General features: G+C 36.2%; 1 protein-coding gene across 6 annotated transcripts; it reads left to right on the top strand.

The window, feature by feature from the left end:
- Positions 1 to 714: 714 nt before the first annotated feature.
- Positions 715 to 15,190, top strand: LOC104227047 (putative late blight resistance protein homolog R1A-3). Of its 6 annotated transcripts, XR_011405234.1 has the most exons (6): positions 715 to 795; positions 983 to 1,051; positions 1,911 to 5,677; positions 5,755 to 5,804; positions 5,887 to 6,081; positions 15,125 to 15,190. XR_011405234.1 is itself a non-coding variant. In XM_009779175.2 (5 exons), exons 3-4 carry the CDS (start codon positions 1,943 to 1,945, stop codon positions 5,782 to 5,784), a joined length of 3,765 nt encoding a protein of 1,254 aa, XP_009777477.1. In that variant the 5' UTR covers positions 715 to 795; positions 983 to 1,051; positions 1,911 to 1,942; the 3' UTR covers positions 5,785 to 5,804; positions 5,887 to 6,224. The 6 variants fall into 6 exon arrangements, 5 of the variants coding, with proteins under 5 accessions (XP_009777477.1, XP_070023911.1, XP_009777480.1 ...); XM_009779175.2 differs by lacking the exon at positions 15,125 to 15,190 and having other exon boundaries at positions 5,887 to 6,224; XM_070167810.1 differs by lacking the exon at positions 15,125 to 15,190 and having other exon boundaries at positions 5,935 to 6,224.
- Positions 15,191 to 17,334: the final 2,144 nt, after the last annotated feature.

The raw sequence follows: 17,334 nt of genomic DNA on the forward strand, positions 1-17,334 counted from the left end.
GGAAACAGTCTCTCTACTCACACTACCCTCCCCAAAATAACAATGCGAATAGAACAGCAACAACAACAACAACAACAACAACAAATCCAGTGTAATTCCGCATAGTAGGGTCTGGGGAGGGTACGCAAACCTTACCCTTATCTTGTGAAGGTAGAGAGGTTGTTTCGGAAAGACCCCGGCTCAAAGAAAAAAAAAATAAGAAGCAGAAATAACGAGGGATTGGGTTGTTACAGGTTCTTGAGCAAGACGATTTGTAAGTAAAATATCCCATTACGCTTGGAATATTCACTCTCAAATACTTTTGGGACTACTGCTATTTTTACTCATTGGTGCCAAGAAACTTCAGCAGACCTTTGAGATAAATGCAAACAAACATTGTGGAATAACTATACAAAACACCTCCGCAAAATTAAACTGGTCGGAGATTGTCTCAAAATATATTTACTGTTTCACTTTCAATTTAGTTTTTGATTGCGGTTGCTTTTAATAGTCATATCCTTCGATGTAAAAGAGAAAAACAAAAGTTCTACATATCACATTGATGGTCTCCATTATTGCCCAAAGGTTTCCTTTAGTGGCACATTTTTTTAGTATATTCTAAAAAGGTATTACTATTATATTTAAGAATAATTTAATAATATAAATAACTTTGGACCAAACTTTATTCACATTCCTTTATAAGTTTTAGGATATCTTCAAGATAATTATTCTTCCACTGAACCTAACATATATCTTCCTCCTTCCGAGCTTCTTCATTAGGTAGTTTTCTCCTGCAGCAACTTTTACTTTTTACAGGTATTTCAATAAACTTTTTCTAACAACACTTGAAATACTATATATACATGTCGAAAATTCTGGGCCATATATTTGGTTAAATTTGAAAATTTTCATCATTATTTGTTGATATGATCATTTCTGTGATTTCTTTTATTTATTCCTGAATCTTATAATTTTAATGTTCATCTCTTGTGCTTCCTCTTAGGATATTATTGTATCAGAAATTGGAGTTACAAAAGAAGACGAAAGAAGCCAAAATCGCGCTTGATTGATTGTAAGACTCGAACTGAACTTGTGTTAACTTATCTTCTTTTCCAAATCTCTACACTACTAAAAAAAAGGAATTAGGGACGGACAAATTCTGTAGTTAAATAGAAAAATTCATCAGTAATCCTATTTAGCGACGGATTATAAAAAACTATGTTAGCTATGAGCGATTTAGCGATAGATTAGCAATGAAGTTCCTAGTTAATTTCAATTTTTTTAGTAGTGCTAAATTGGTTTCATTTGCAATCTACAAGTCTAGTTCTTATATTGTTAGAAGAGCTACATGAATCCATTTAGCTTTTGTCTTATTAACTACTACTCACTCCATCCCAATTTATGTGATAGTGTTTGACTAATCATAGAGTTTAAGAAACAAACTTTTGAAACTTATGATTTAAAATAAAACTTAGATATTTATGTGGCTATAAATCATCTTGTTACTAGTTACTTACCTTCTTGGAGCAACGGTCATGTTGTTTCCTTGTGACCTATAGGTGACGGGTTCGAGTCGTAGACATCAGGGTAGGCTGCCTACATCACACCTCATTGAGTGCGGCCCTTCCCCAGATCCTGCGTGCATGCGGGATGTTTTTGTGCATCGCGTTGCCCTTTTTTTTGCTAGTTACTTACCTCAAAAAAAATATATGAAAGAAGGGAAGTTCGTATAATATATTTGATATCGCAAAAGAGATATACGCAATATGTCAAAACCTAAGGGATGTTTGTGAAATTTTCATAATAAAAAATGTGCAGAATGTGTACAATCTTTCACAAGCATTATAGCTTATGATAGTAGGATTAAAAGACATTAATAAAATTTCCTTCTTATTTAATATTAATATGACAAGAGTTTGGTAAACTTGCAGGGATTTTCTACTTTTTAATTTATCTACGGAAGATGGTGCATAACGACATTGAGGATATGTTAGATCACTTGAGAAGGATTAAGAGTCGAGGTGATATGAATGTTGTCAAGATTGAGACACTTGAAATGGAGCTAAGATTTTTGAGAACCTTTATCAAGTACCCTCATGCTCTTTTGCCTGATTCTTTAGTAGAAATCAGAAAGAAGGCCAAATTGATTGTGGAAATGCTTCACTCGGTTTTTGGTGGAATTTCAGGTGAATACAAAACTAGTCTTAATGTGGAAAGGCTAGTATCAGAGTTGCAGGAATTCAGTGAAGATAGCGGTACCAGTTTAATATACAACGTTGAACTGAATGATTCGTATATGTTGGAATATATGGATTACCTTGACCAGAATCTAAATGATGCACCGAGGTACTTGGTTCGATCTGTCGCTTTTTTCGCGGAAAAAATCAATATCCTACAGAAGACAGATAGATACTTAAGGAAAGTCAAAGTCATTCAAAACAAAATAAGGTTTATAAGATACTTATATGGTGCAGAGATAAATGGTAATTATGTCGACCGTGAGAAGTTGGAAGGTATGCAGGCTCGGATACAGTTCATGGCTGACAATGTTCGACAGTTCTGTCTTGATCTTTGGGTGAAAGAGGATGGAGATGATACATCTAATATCGAGAGTGAGCCTCATTATCTATTATGCTTGGTTATGATATTGGAGATGGAAATGAAAAAGATTTTTCTCAGTGAACTAAAGGCGTCAAAGTTTACTCAATCAAGAACTTTCAAGGACAAGAAATTACCAAAAGGATTTTCATATCAACTCCACTGTCTTCTGGTGTATCTTAGAGATAAAAAGCTTGATAACTTTCCCCCTATTGTCTCTGCTCGAAACATTGATGTGGCAATAGAGTTCATGTTAGTTTTTCTCGGCGATATACCAAATCATGTTATTAATGGTAATAGGTTGAATGAACTCTTAGAAAAGGTTGGAGTTCTTGCCGGCGACATACTTTGTGTAATTCAAATGCAGCTTCTTTCAGGATCGACAATCAAAGATGATGCGAGCAAGATTGATCTTGGCACGATACAGATATTAGAGAAAATTGAAGATCTAAAGGCACAAGTGGAAGAGAGGTACTACAGATCCGTTATATACAGACCATCTCAGTTTCCGACAGTTGGTGGATTGAGCTTTCTGGATTCTCTCCTAAGGAAATTGAATGAGATGTTGAAATCTGAATCAGGTTTAGATTTCATGTTGAAGCCTTATATTGTCATTTTAGAGAAAGAGCTCTCATATCTAACATCTGTTTTCAGAAATGTTGCAAAGGTGCAGCATGAACATGAAATTCTTAAAGATCTTCAGAGGCGTACTATCAATTTGGCATATGAAGCTGAAGTTTCCATTGACTCTATACTTGCTCAGTGTAATGCTCTTTGGTATCTTTTTTGCTCACTTCCTGCAATCGTAAAAGAGATCAAGAATATTCGTGAGAAGGTGACTGAGATGAGGTTTAAGAACCTCCTTTCTCTTAAGCCCTGCTCTGTGATAGATCCATCTAAGCATCTGCCAATTCAACATAGCAATCTTAGGTATGATGAGGAGATAGTGGGCTTTGAGAATGACACAAAAAATATACTTCGGCTTCTGATTCGAGGAACAAATGAGCTAGATGTCATCCCAATTGTTGGGATGGGAGGACAAGGTAAAACTACGATTGCTAGAAAGGTGTATAATAATGACAACGTCATCTCTCATTTTGATGTTCAAGCATGGTGCATCATTTCCCAAATACATAACCGGAGAGAGCTGTTACAAGAGATTTTCAGTCAAGTTACCGGGTCCAAGTACAAGGTTGATGAGGTTGGCGAACTTGCTGACCTATTGAGGAAAAGCTTAGTGGGAAAGAGATACCTCATTGTCTTGGATGATATATGGGATGGTATGGCGTGGGATGACTTAAGATTGTCTTTCCCAGATGGTAGAAATGGAAGTAGAATAGTAGTGACAACTCGACTTGACAAAGTGGGTGAGGATGTCAAGCACCATAGTGATCCGTATTTCCTTCCATTCCTCACACCCGAAGAGAGTAGGGAATTGTTGCAGAAAAAAGTGTTTCAAAATGAAGCTTGCCCACCTGAACTAGACGATGTGAGTCTAGATGTTGCAAGAAGATGCAAAGGGCTGCCACTAGTGGTTGTCTTGGCATCTGGAATAATTAAAAAGAAGAAAACGGAAGAATTTTGGTGGCATGAGGTTAAAGATGCTCTATTTTCCTATCTTGATTGTGAGACTGAAGACTATAGTCGGGAAACTATGCAGTTAAGTTATGATAACTTACCCGATTATTTAAAGCCTTGCTTTCTTTACATGGGGATGTTTCCAGAGGACGCAAGAATTCGAGTGTCTAAATTGATAAGTTTATGGATCGCGGAGGGTTTCGTGCAGAACATTGAATCTGAGAGATTAATGGAAGAGACAGCTGAAGGTTACTTGATGGATCTCATTAGCAGTAACGTTGTAATGGTTTCAAAGAGAAGATATAACGGTAAAGTCAAATACTGCCAGCTTCATGATGTAGCGCTTCACTTTTGCTTGGAGAGGAGTAGACAAGAAACGTTTATGTTGGCAGTGAAGGAGCATTATAGAGACTTTCAAACTTCCATTTGGAAGGAAAGTCGAGTGAGCTTCAGTTTCAGTACTGAGCTTTCTGAGATTGCATTACTAGGCTCTAGAACGCGGAAGCCTTTCCACCAACATGTGAGATCACTTATGACCAATGGAACAGAATTCTTAGATTGGAATCCCTTCCGTCAGGTTAGTGAGTTGAGACTTCTTAAGGTCCTGAATTTGAGTTCTCATTTAGTGATTGCTTTGTCGTCAGCTACACTGAAACCACTAATTCACCTGAAGTACCTTGCAGTTTTCACATGTGAATTTGATTTTCATCCAGAATCACATTTTCCCCATCTAGAAACTTTAATTGTGAAGCGTTTTTCAGCGAGTATCATATCTTCAGTGTTACCGACTTTTTGGAAGATGGAAAAATTAAGGCTTGTTGAGATTACCAATGCTGTTTTTCATTTGGATAACGATAAGCACCGGATCTTTGAAGAATCCCCTAAATTGGTAAATTTGAGGACATTAAGGCGAGTTAAATTTCCAATTGGTGATACTGATAGAGTGGATATGTTATTACAGAGGTGTCCTAATCTTCAAAAACTTGACATCATTATTTCAGGCTGTAAAAATTCTTCAAGGATATGTCCCAGATTGGAGAATCTTACTCAGCTTCAAATACTGCGCCTTTCCTTTCACCCGTACCAAAGGATATCCAAGTTACACTTGCCTTCAAATATAAAGAAGCTGGTACTAAGCGGTACCCTTACAGAAAGTGCGATTTGTTTCATTGCGGGACTATCAAGTCTGGAGTATCTCCATTTAGTGGATTTTTATTATGAGTCGGAAGAGTGGTGCCTTGGAGATACGACGTTCCATAAACTTAAGTTCTTGAAACTGGAGGAATTATATGTCTCAAAGTGGGATGCCTCAGAGGAATCTTTTCCCCAGCTAGAAACACTTGTTATAAAACAGTGTGAATATCTCGAGGAGATCCCCCTTAGCTTTGCATATATTCAAACACTGAAACAGATTAAGTTGATATGGTGCAACAACAATAAATCTCTGGTGGCTTCAGCTGTGAGAATTAAGGAAGAAGTCGAAGAGAATGAAGCAACGGACCGTATTGACCTCATTATCAAAGTAAGTACAAACAAACTCCTATGTGTTGTTTTTGAGTATCTACGTGCGACTAATGTGATGTTATATGTTAAATACAGAAACATGAGGGCTATCTCTGGCAGTTGTGAGTCAAGTTCACAAAAACATGGTATTGTTTATAGTTTTTCTTCTTGTACCTTCTCTTTTTTTGATATCTTGATTTGATGCTTGCTTTCTCTTAATTGCTCCAGGTTGATCTCAAACTAACGACGGTGTGTTTTTGTTTGGGAATTGCTAAGATACCTGCAGCAAAAGCACAGACAGAGTTGATGGAGTTCTTTCTTAGCAAATTGTTGTAGTCATGTCATGCTCTCATGCTGGAATCTCTTATGAAGCTAGCAGAAACGCCTATCCTCTTATTTTGCGACACTTTACTGATTGCTAAGGTTGTCTTTTGATTGATCAATATAGACTTTGAATAATTTTGTCATGTTCCTCTTTTTCTGTATGTTTCATGTAGTTCTTCACTGTGATATCTTGATGCCCTCTGTAAACATCATGTATTTCTTATGAAGTAATATAATTTTAGAACCAGTCAAAGCACTGTTTCATTTTTTGTTTTTTATAGATTGGTGGTTGGGGTTTGGCGAGTGTAGTGTGTACGCAGACCTTACCCCTACCCGAGGGGGTTGAGGGGCTTAAGACGACAAAAAGAAACACTATATCAGTACCATCAACTGACATCTTTTATGCAGCACCTGTAAAATTCAATTGAGGATATAGGTGCAAAAGTTATTTTCTAGTTGAATATAAGTATACCTCCCAGTCGTCAACCAAAACATTTAAAATTGTGCAGCATGTTGTACAATAGCTGATTTGACAGTAGATTAAGAGGTTTCGATAGGCGCAGGGGCTTTGATTTAAGCTCTGATGCCTAGTACCAAATGATTTATAAGCAATATATATTTGATCTTATTCTCTTGGAACTGTTCTTCGTATATACCTGTGTGGTATAGAAGATTTAAGCTCCAAGGAAGTGTCAATCTGATGGAGGTTGCATCCCTTGCGATTCCCCTAGGAGTCACGACATAGAGCAAAGTGAAACAGGTAATTGTAAGGTGACTGTCACTGTTTGACATCAAGTATCTGATATCTTGCGCCAATCGATCACTTAGTGTTTCTAGGAAAACCTGGAATTGCTTAGCATCACGAAAAACAGCATATTTAGGCCATCAGTTAATTGAACAATAAGTTTGTCCAACTGGGATGGTAAGAAGGTAAGGGAGCAGCACTCAGTGTATCCTTGCTGTTAATCAAAGTTTAAAGTAGATAGTTAACAAACAAACCTATAAATTAAAAATATCATTATCATAGCAATAGCACCTGAAATTGGAAAACTCTGCTTACGAAAATAACAGTGCGAATACAACAACAAACCCAGTGTAATTCCATATAGTAGGGTCTGGGGAGGGCGAAGTGTAGGCAAAACTTAACCTTACCTTGTGACAGTAGAGAGACTGTTTCCGGATGACCCCTGGCTCAAAGAAAAAAGAATAAGAAGCAGAAATAACGAGGGATTGAGTTGTTACAGGTTCTTGAGCAAGACGATTTGTAAGTAAAACATCCCATTATGCATGGAATATTCACTCTCAAATACTTTTGGGATTACTGCTATTTTTACTCATTGGTGCCAAGAAACTTCAGCAGACCTTTGAGATAAATGCAAACAAATATATCATAGAAGTAAATAGTGCAGGAACTTCTGCCAGAATAGTGCACGACACTCAATTCGGATCAAGTACTAGTATTTTGAGGAATAACTATACAAAAATACCTCCGCAAAATTAAACTGGTTGATTCTTTGACAGAACTACATTTGATTTTATGTAAGAAGATTCCAAGACTTAAGTGGAAGGCCAAAAGTAGCAGACAGAAATAAGCAAAAAAATATTCGACGGACAACTCTCGATAAATAATGATACTTTGACCGGTCAAAATTTAGTTGGTTGTACCGATGCACTCCGTCGGTAAATTACCGACGGACTCTCTCGCAATATTTTGTATTTATATTTTTGAATTATTTTTTTAGATATCGACGGTTTCTTTCGGTGTATTTAAAAAAATGAAAAATAAAATAAAGTTATCGATGGACTCAATCGCTATTGCATTTATATAATATTTTGAATTTTGTTCTTACAGTACCGATGGACTTCCGTCGGTAATTTAAATATATAAGTTTATACATTATTATTTTGTATTTTTTTTATTACACAGAGGAAGGCGTCGGTAAATCCCTCGGTAAGTGTTTACTTAATTATCTTAGTGGTTGATTAGCCTATTTATTGAAAATTACACTAAGTGGAATTGTATTCGTGATAATTACACTACTTAAAAATTATTAGTGGTACTTAGCTTAGCAATTTATAATTACACAAAGTAAAAGTGAATTTGTTGTATCCTTAAATTCATTGATTAACCTATACATTAATAATTACACACTAAGAAGAAGTGTATTAGTCATTTTCGTAAAAAATATTAATGATAGTTTAACTTATAAATTGATAATTATTGTAAGCAGAAGTGTATTAACGGTGTCTTTAAGTAACGTTAGCAAGTGATTATCATACACATTGATAATATACTAATTAAAATTGTATTAGTTGTATTTAGCTTGTAGATTGATAATTACATGAAGTATAAATGTATTAATAATATACTTGTAAGTAATGTTGGTGATTGGTTAGCCTATATACATTGATAATAGCACCAAGTATTAGTGAACTAGTGTCATCCTTATATAAGTAATGTTAGTGATTGATTAGCTTATACATTAATAATTATACACTAAATGAAAGTGTATTAATGCTATTTGTGAGAAATGTTAGTGATCGTTTATCTTTAAATTGATAATTAAAGTAAGTATAGATTTATTAGTGGTATCGTTAAGTGATGTTAATAATTGATTAGCCTATATATTGATAGTTACACTAAGTAGAAGTGCAATAGTTATAATTAGCTTATAGATTGTTAATTACACTAAGTAGAAGTGTATTAAGAATATATCCTTAAGTAATGTTAGTGATTCACTAGTCTATACATTGATAATTACACACCAGGTAGAAGTTTATTAATGGTATATGTGATAAATATCGGTGATTGTTTAATCGTCTTAAATTGACAACTAAAGTAAGTAAAACTATATTAGCAAAATCATTAATTAATATTAATAATTTATTAGGCAATTCATTGATAATTACTTTAAGTATAGAAGTGTAATAGTTACAATTAGCTTATAGATATTGATAATTACACCAAGTAGAAGTGTACGCACTAAGGATATATCATTAAGTAATGTTAGTGATTCAATAGCCTATACATTGTTAATTATACACTAAGTAGAAGTTTATTAATGGTATACGATAAAAATCTTAGTGATTATTTAATTATCTTAAATTGATAACTAAAGTAAGTAGAAATTGTTGTAATTGTTATAATATTAAATGAGTAAGAATAATAAATTTGTTGTTTGTATATGTATATGGAACATATGTTTCTTCTTTTTAGCGGAGAGTGGGGCAGGCCGATTAAGTGGTTCATTTGAGCCTTGAGGGACTCGATGTCATTCCTAAGTGCGGTTTTAATCTTCTCTTCGTGCTTTCTTTCTTCTCGTTCATCCGCATAGTTCCTATAAAGTTGTTGAATCGTTCGCCGCATCTCCTCAAGGCCCTCATTTTGTGGATGCCATCGGAGGAAGAAACTTTCCCATTTTGGTTGAACGTGGTTGGAGGCGTGTATAAGGGTAGAGCATATGGCCTTTGTTGCGGAAGCCAAATGTATATAGTGTGAATAAGTCACAATTACTATACCAAAAATTATGACAGCCACCAAATAATAAATAAGACAATAAAGCAACAATAAAGGGAACACCAGAATTTACGAGGTTCCGGCTAATTTTGCCTACTCCTCGGACACAACCAATATTTTATTTCACTCCAAAAATACAAGTGAAATAATACTAAAGAGAGAAGATACAAATGCCTTAAACAGATGAGAAGGCAAATGAGAGGTGTGTCTAAATCCTAAACATTAAGCCTTCTTTTATAGGGGGAAAATCCCCCCAACTTTTGTTTTCCCACCGATGTGGGACAAACATTTTGTCAAATTCAACAAATCTCCACCTTGGCAAAATTCCACATCTTCAATCTTCTCTCAATAACAAATTTTGGTTGTGTCTTCATCTTCAATCTTCAGTGTTCAACAATGTTGATCAAATCCAAACAATGTTGAAACTTGACCGCAGTCACCACTTTTGTCAGCATATCAGCAGGATTCTCTGTAGTATGAATTTTCTTCATCGTGACTCCACCTTCTTCTATGATTTCTCGTACAAAATGATACCGAACATCAATGTGCTTCGTCCTTGCATGATAAACTTGGTTCTTCGCTAATTGAATAGCACTTTGACTATCACAAAAAATTGTGATACCTTTTTGTTCAACACCAAGCTCCTTTAGCAATCCTTGAAGCCAAATTGCCTCCTTCACAGCCTCTGTAATAGCCATATACTCTGCCTCTGTTGTAGACAAAGCAACTGTTGACTGCAAAGTAGACTTCCAACTAACTGGTGCCTTTGCAAAAGTAAACACATAACCAGTTGTTGATCTTCGTTTGTCCAGATCACCCGCAAAATCTGAGTCACAATATCCAATTACAGACTGATTATCTTCCTGCTAAAAAACTAACCCGACATCTACAGTATTATGAATATACCGTAGAATCCACTTCACAGCTTGCCAATGCTCCTTTCCTGGATTATGCATATATCTGCTAATAACTCCAACAGCTTGTGAAATGTCAGGTCTCGTACAGACCATTGCATACATCAAGCTACCAACAACATTTGCGTATGGTACCTTTGACATATACTTTCGTTCAACTTCATCCATTGGCGACATAGTAGTACTTAGCTTAAAATGGGAAGCAAGTGGAGTACTAACTGGCTTAGTCTTGTCATCTATGCCAAAACGTTGAAGTACTCTCTTCAAATATTCCTTTTGAGATAAACAGAGTTTCTTTGAACGTCTATCTCTAATTATCTCCATGCCAAGAATTTTCTTTGCCTCACCCAAATCCTTCATCTCGAACTCCTTCTTCAGTTGAATCTTCAACTTATCAATTTCTTCCGAATTCTTGGAAGCTATCAACATATCATCAACATATAGGAGAAGATATACAAAGGAACCATCTTTAAGCTTGCGCAAATACACACAATGATCGTATTTGCTTCTCTTGTACCCTTGCCGCAACATAAACTCGTCAAATCGCTTGTACCATTGTCTAGAAGATTGTTTCAATCCGTACAATGATTTTTCAAGTTTGCACACCATATTTTCTTTTCCAGCAACTTTGAATCCTTCTGGCTGAGTCATGTAGATTTCCTCCTCCAAGTTTCCATGTAAAAACGCAGTTTTTACATCCATCTGAACTAGTTCCAAATCCAATTGTGCTACCAAAGCCAACATAATTCTAATGGAGGAATGTTTTACAACTGGAGAAAACACTTCATTGTAATCAATTCCCTCCTTTTGAGCATATCCTTTGGCCACCAATCTTGCTTTGTAGCGAACATTTACTTGGTTAGGAAATCCTTCTTTCTTTGCAAATACCCATTTGCACCCAATTGCTTTCTTTCCCTTCGGGAGATTGGCCAATCTCCATGTATGATTCTGATGAAGGGACTGTATTTCATCATTCATGGCAATCCTCCACTTATCTTCTTCTGAACTTTGGACAGCATCTTTATAAGTGGTAGGAACATCATCAGCTACAATTGAGGTTGCACAAGCAACTGTCTCTATGAGACGAACAGGTTTCGTTATTGTTCTTTTTGGCCTGCTGGTTGCTATTGATTCAAGTTGTTGTTGAGGTTCCTGAGTTGGAATCTCCTCTACTGGCTCTCCTTCCAGAGGGTAATCTTCATTTGTTTCCTCCTCTGCTTCTTGTGTAGGAAAAATAAATTTTCCCTCAAACTCCACCTGCTTAGAAGCACCTTTATTTTGTTTGGTATCTTCTGTTACCTTATTTACCATAGCAGATTCATCAAAGGTAACATCCCTGCTGAATATTACTTTCTTTGTTATAGGACACCATAAGCGATATCCTTTGACTCCAGAAGTAATTCCCATAAAAATAGCCTTCTTTGCCCTTGGATCCAATTTTGACTCCGTCACATGATAATATGCAGTTGAGCCAAACACGTGCAAAGAGTTATAATCTACAGCAGGTTTTCCATACCATTTTTCAAATGGTGTCTTGCCATCAATAGCAGCAGATGGTAGACGATTAATGAGGTGGCATGCATATGTAATTGCCTCAGCCCAAAATTCTTTGCCCAAGCCAGCATTGGACAACATACACCGTACCTTCTCCAGCAAGGTCCGGTTCATACGTTCTGCCACTCCATTCTGTTGTGGTGTATGTCTAACAGTGAAGTGTCGGACGATGCCATCATTTTCACAGACCTTATTGAAATGATCATTTTTGTATTCACCTCCATTGTCTGTGCGAATACACTTGATCCTCCTGCCTGTCTGATTCTCCACCATCGTCTTCCATTTGAGAAAAATTCCCAACACTTCATCTTTGCTCTTCATTGTATACACCCATACTCTTCGGGAAAAATCATCAACAAAGGTTACAAAATAGTGCTTCCCACCCAATGAAGGTGTTTTGGAAGGACCCCAAACATCAGAGTGTACATAATCCAAAATGCCTTTAGTATTATGGATCGCTGTACCAAATTTAACCCTTGTCTGTTTCCCTTTGACACAATGCTCACAAAACTCCAAGTTGCAAGCCTTTACTCCTTTTAACAATCCTTGATCTGATAGAGTTTTCAAGGATTTTCCTCCAGCATGTCCCAAGCGCATGTGCCATAGCTTGGTTGCTTCTGCCTCTTTGTCGTCACTGGATGTCACTGTCGCTGTCCCAATAACTGTACTGCCACGATAGCGGTACATATTATTATTCTTCCGATTAGCCTTCATTACCACTAGTGCACCGGAGCATACTCTCATCACTCCATTTTCTGCAATGATTTTGAACCCTTTTGATTCTAGGGCTCCCACAGAGATGAGATTCTTCTTCAAATCCGGTACATATCGAACATCTGTTAATGTTCTGATCATTCCATCATGGTTCCTTAATCGTATTGAACCAATGTCATATGAGGTAAGAGGGCTGTTATCCGCTGTGTGAACGACTTCATATTCTCCTTCTTGAAATTCCACGAACCAGTCCTTGTTGGGACACATATGATAGCTACAAGCCGAGTCCATCAACCATATGTCTGATGATGTTGATGACTCTGTTGTAACTAATGAGAAGTCTGAATCATCACAATCAGCTACATTTGAATCCATAATGGCCTTTCCATTGTTATGTTTGGCCTTATTCTTCAACTTCGGACAGTCTTTCTTCCAGTGCCCTTTTTCTCGACAAAAGGCACATTCATCTTTGCTGGGTCTGGATCTTGACTTGGATCTTCCCTTCTTTGTCCTCGTTTGATTTTGAGGACGACCCCTCACAAATAGTGCTTCTCCTTCTCCGCCCTTCTGTTTTTCTCGCTTTCTTTGTTCATAGCTGTACAAAGCCGAACAAACTTCTCTGAGAGAAACTTCGTCATTTCCATGGAGTAGAGTAGTTTCAAGGTGCTCGTACTCATCAGGAAGTGACGCCAACAACATTAAGGCCAAGTCACCATCATCATAAGTTGTATCCATATTTTGCAAATCTGTGACCAACTTATTGAAACTGGTGATATGTTCATTCATCGTGGTACCAGGAACATAGGTGAAGTGAAACAGTCTCTTCTTCATGTACAATTTATTTTGACTGTTTTTCTTCAAAAATTTATCCTCCAGTGCTTTCCATAATTTACTTGCAGAAGTTTCCTTTGTGTATGGATATTTCTGCTCTCTAGCAAGGTAGGATCGAATGGTACCGCAAGCAACACGGTTGATAATTCTCCAATCTTCTTCTCCAATAACATCTGGTTTCTTTTCTTCAATGGCCAGATCTAGCCCTTGTTGAAAAAGGACATCTAGAACCTCGCCTTGCCACATCCCAAAATGTCCGGACCCGTCAAATATTTCTACCGCAAATTTCGCATTTGACACAATTCTTGTCATAAGCGAAGATGCCAATGATGACGTATTGTTGACACTTGATGTAGATTCTTCTTGTTTATTGTCTCCCATCTTTGACACAAATATTATTTAATAGCTGACGACACAAATCAAGATTATTTCCTTTCTGGTGTGGAAGATCAGACTAAGCTGCAACCACAGAGCATACTCAGACAGAACCTTGACTCAGTTACCAAGATAAATCTTTTCTGATGTGGAAGATCAGACTATGCTGCAACCACAGAGCATACTTAGACAGTACCTTGGCTCTGATACCAATTGTTGCGGAAGCCAAATGTATATAGTGTGAATAAGTCACAACTACTATACCAAAAATTATGACAACCACCAAATAATAAATAAGACAATAAAGCAACAATAAAGGGAACACCAGAATTTACGAGGTTCGGCTAATTTTGCCTACTCCTCGGACACAACCAATATTTTATTTCACTCCAAAAATACAAGTGAAATAATACTAAAGAGAGAAGATACAAATGCTTTAAACAGATGAGAAGGCAAATGAGAGGTGTGTCTAAATCCTAAACATTAAGCCTTCTTTTATAGGGGGAAAATCCCCCCAACTTTTGTTTTCCCACCGATGTGGGACAAACATTTTGTCAAATTCAACAAATCTCCCCCCAACTTTTGGTTTTCCATTTTCTGGAAACCCCAAAAGGAAAAAACTGAGAGAGAACTGTTTGTGTTTATATATATAGAAAGGTAGTTGTGTTTGCTTGGCTTAGTGAAGCAAATTGCTTCTTTATATAATGAAGAATGGTCAATTAGAGCTTGACAAATACTTCATAATGTGTCTTTGTAGCAGTTTTTCATTCATTTTGTTCTGATTTAACAGTTTTGCCAACTGTGTTTGTGTTGGTTTTTTGTTTTTTGGTTTCTTATTTCCTTTTCACTTTGCTCCTTTTTGTTGTGCTCTTTAGTGAAATAGATAGCTTGCAAAAACACCATATTAATGCCATGTTATTAACTTTCTTATTTGATGATTTAATGAAAAGTTATTCACAGAATATCTTATGACTAAGAAAAATAACTTTAATGGGAAGTGGATGTTCGTGTGAAGATATATGGCAGATGTCTTCTAGCTTAGATTATGTAGATTTTGTACATATATATTCCAAGAACTTTTAATATGTTGCTCAAAACTTAGCCGAAGTTTCTACTTCATAGTATGTATTGGTAGTCGATGTTCCCTAGTTGAAGATTAATTATGAAGTTAGGTGCTAAATTATTCCATTCTAACTCTTCGTGTATTTTTTTTCACTTCGCTTTTGTGGATTACAAGGTATTGGGACATCCGCCACCGTGCAAAATGAGGAGCTTGAGGAGATGCGGCGAACGATTCAATAACTTTCTAGGAACTATGCGGATTAACGAGAAAAAAGAAAGCACGATCAGAAGATTAAAACCGCACTTAGGAATGACATCGAGTCCCTCAAGGCTCAAGTGAACCATTTAATCGGCCTGTCCCGCTCTCCGCCAAAAAGCCACATTTATGAAGTGGATGAAAGTGATGGAAACAAAATAAATGATGAAGAAGATAAGGGGGAATCCGAAGATGAGGAGTGATTTTATGTTTGATTGGATTGTTTAGTTGGATGTTGACTTTGAATATTACATTTTGAAGTTTGGTTGGATAGTTTTGATGTTTGATGGGATAATTTGGATGCTTGGATAGTTTATAAAGTTTTGTAGTTGTTAATTTATGTTTTATTATGGTTGCATTTCTGTTTCTATTGTAATATTCTGGCTGACAGGTGGTGCAGCAAAAAATAAGTACTGCTTGCCAAAAATATACCAGATTTACCGAGGAACTTACCGACAGAGTTTGTCGGAAATATTATTCATTTGTCAATCCAAAATTCTTACTTATCGAGGGAGTCCGTTAGTAGACTTAAACCAAATTTTCAAATTTTGTTGAACATACCGACAGATATCCATCGGAATATGAATTTATTCATATTTTTAATAAATTACTAAATTAAAATTTTAAATATACCGATGGTTTTCGTCAGTAATATTAAATTATTATTTTTAATATTCCGATGGATAACCATAGGTATGGATATTATTCAGATATTATATAATTTAATAATATACCGACGGATATTCATTGGTAAGTAAAATTATTTGACCAAATAGTGGTCAAATAGTGTCAGAAATGTACCGATGGCTTTCCGATGGAGTCCATCGATAATTACTGACAGATTCTGTCGGTTTTTTTACCGAGAAAAGATTTACCTACGTACCACTTACCAACGGACTTCCTTCGGTAAACCTTGTTACTGAGGGCGTCCTTTGGTAATTTGCGTTAGTAAATAGGTGATTTTTAGGGGTTACATTGTATTTCACACTGAAAACCAAAATTTGGGAGAGCTATCTTAACAGTGGGAAAATTGAGAAAGACAAAGATAATTCACATGATGTGAATCACATCTGTTAGTGCTTCATGTGCAAGCAAGAGGGAGAGGATGTCACTTATTTATTGCGTCACTGTCCATTCTGATATAAATTTTTGGTGTATGATTGGACGTTCTTTGTAGAAAATCATGCGTTTTTGTTAGATCCTCTACTTTAGTATACACCTCTTATGTAAAGTTTCCTGCTCATATAAAAAAAACTGTATCTTCATAAAACAAGAAGTCCAATCTGGCTAAAGCCTAACGAACATGGAAAATTTTTTCATGAAACTTTGCTTCTGGATAGCATTAGCTAGGTGGTGGGGTGACTGATCAATGATTATCACTTTTTTCGCACAACGTGCTTAACAGTCCTTCCTTGATAGATCAGGATTTGGTCGTCATGGGATGATGAAGGCATCAATTCATAATTGTTTCTTTCTGGTCGTATAATCATTGGTTTCGTATGTGAATATGAGGCAAGGACAACCAAGAAAGTTCAGGTATTGCTGAGACACAGATTATTGCACCATCTGATTAGAGTTACCAAAGTTAGGAAAGTAAACTTAAATTTTCAGTTCAAATGTGCCTCATCAGTTGATTCCATATGTTCTTTTATTTCCGGCCAAGATGGGCTACATGTCATAGTTATAAACAAAATAAGCGCGTCTCTAAACAAAATAAGTACAGAGACGCGCTTCAGTAATGCAATAACATTTGTATATCGTCGATGCAAATCTCTAAGCCCTCCTATAAAAGAACTTGGAAGAAATTGTCTTTGCCTATACTGGAAGATTCACCTAAAGAGAAGAGTTTCTGCTGCAAAACACACGATACTCATTTCAATTAAACATTAAACAGATCTTGGTACAAACCTATTTTCCATTAATTAATCATTGGGATAGGCAACTCTTGAGCTATAACAGTCATTGACTTTGAAGGCCAATAGGAGTGGATTATCATTAGCTGTCTCTCTGCATTAATAATGTGTTAAGCCCCGGTTATTCATTAAATAATTCTTCCATTGACTTTTGGTAGCATTTAATCCAGTCCAATATACATTGAATGTTAGTTTGATTGAACCATAATTATTCAT

This window comes from Nicotiana sylvestris, chromosome 1, assembly GCF_000393655.2.
Source record: "Nicotiana sylvestris chromosome 1, ASM39365v2, whole genome shotgun sequence".
Lineage (NCBI taxonomy): Eukaryota > Viridiplantae > Streptophyta > Magnoliopsida > Solanales > Solanaceae > Nicotiana > Nicotiana sylvestris.

Excerpts from the sequence above, each read along its gene's own strand:
- LOC104227047 (XM_009779175.2), top strand. The coding sequence starts at position 1,943 with ATGGTGCATAACGACATTGAGGATATGTTAGATCACTTGAGAAGGATT. Across the intron at positions 5,678-5,754 it reads GTATTGACCTCATTATCAAA|AAACATGAGGGCTATCTCTG; the intron begins GTAAGTACAAAC and ends TGTTAAATACAG.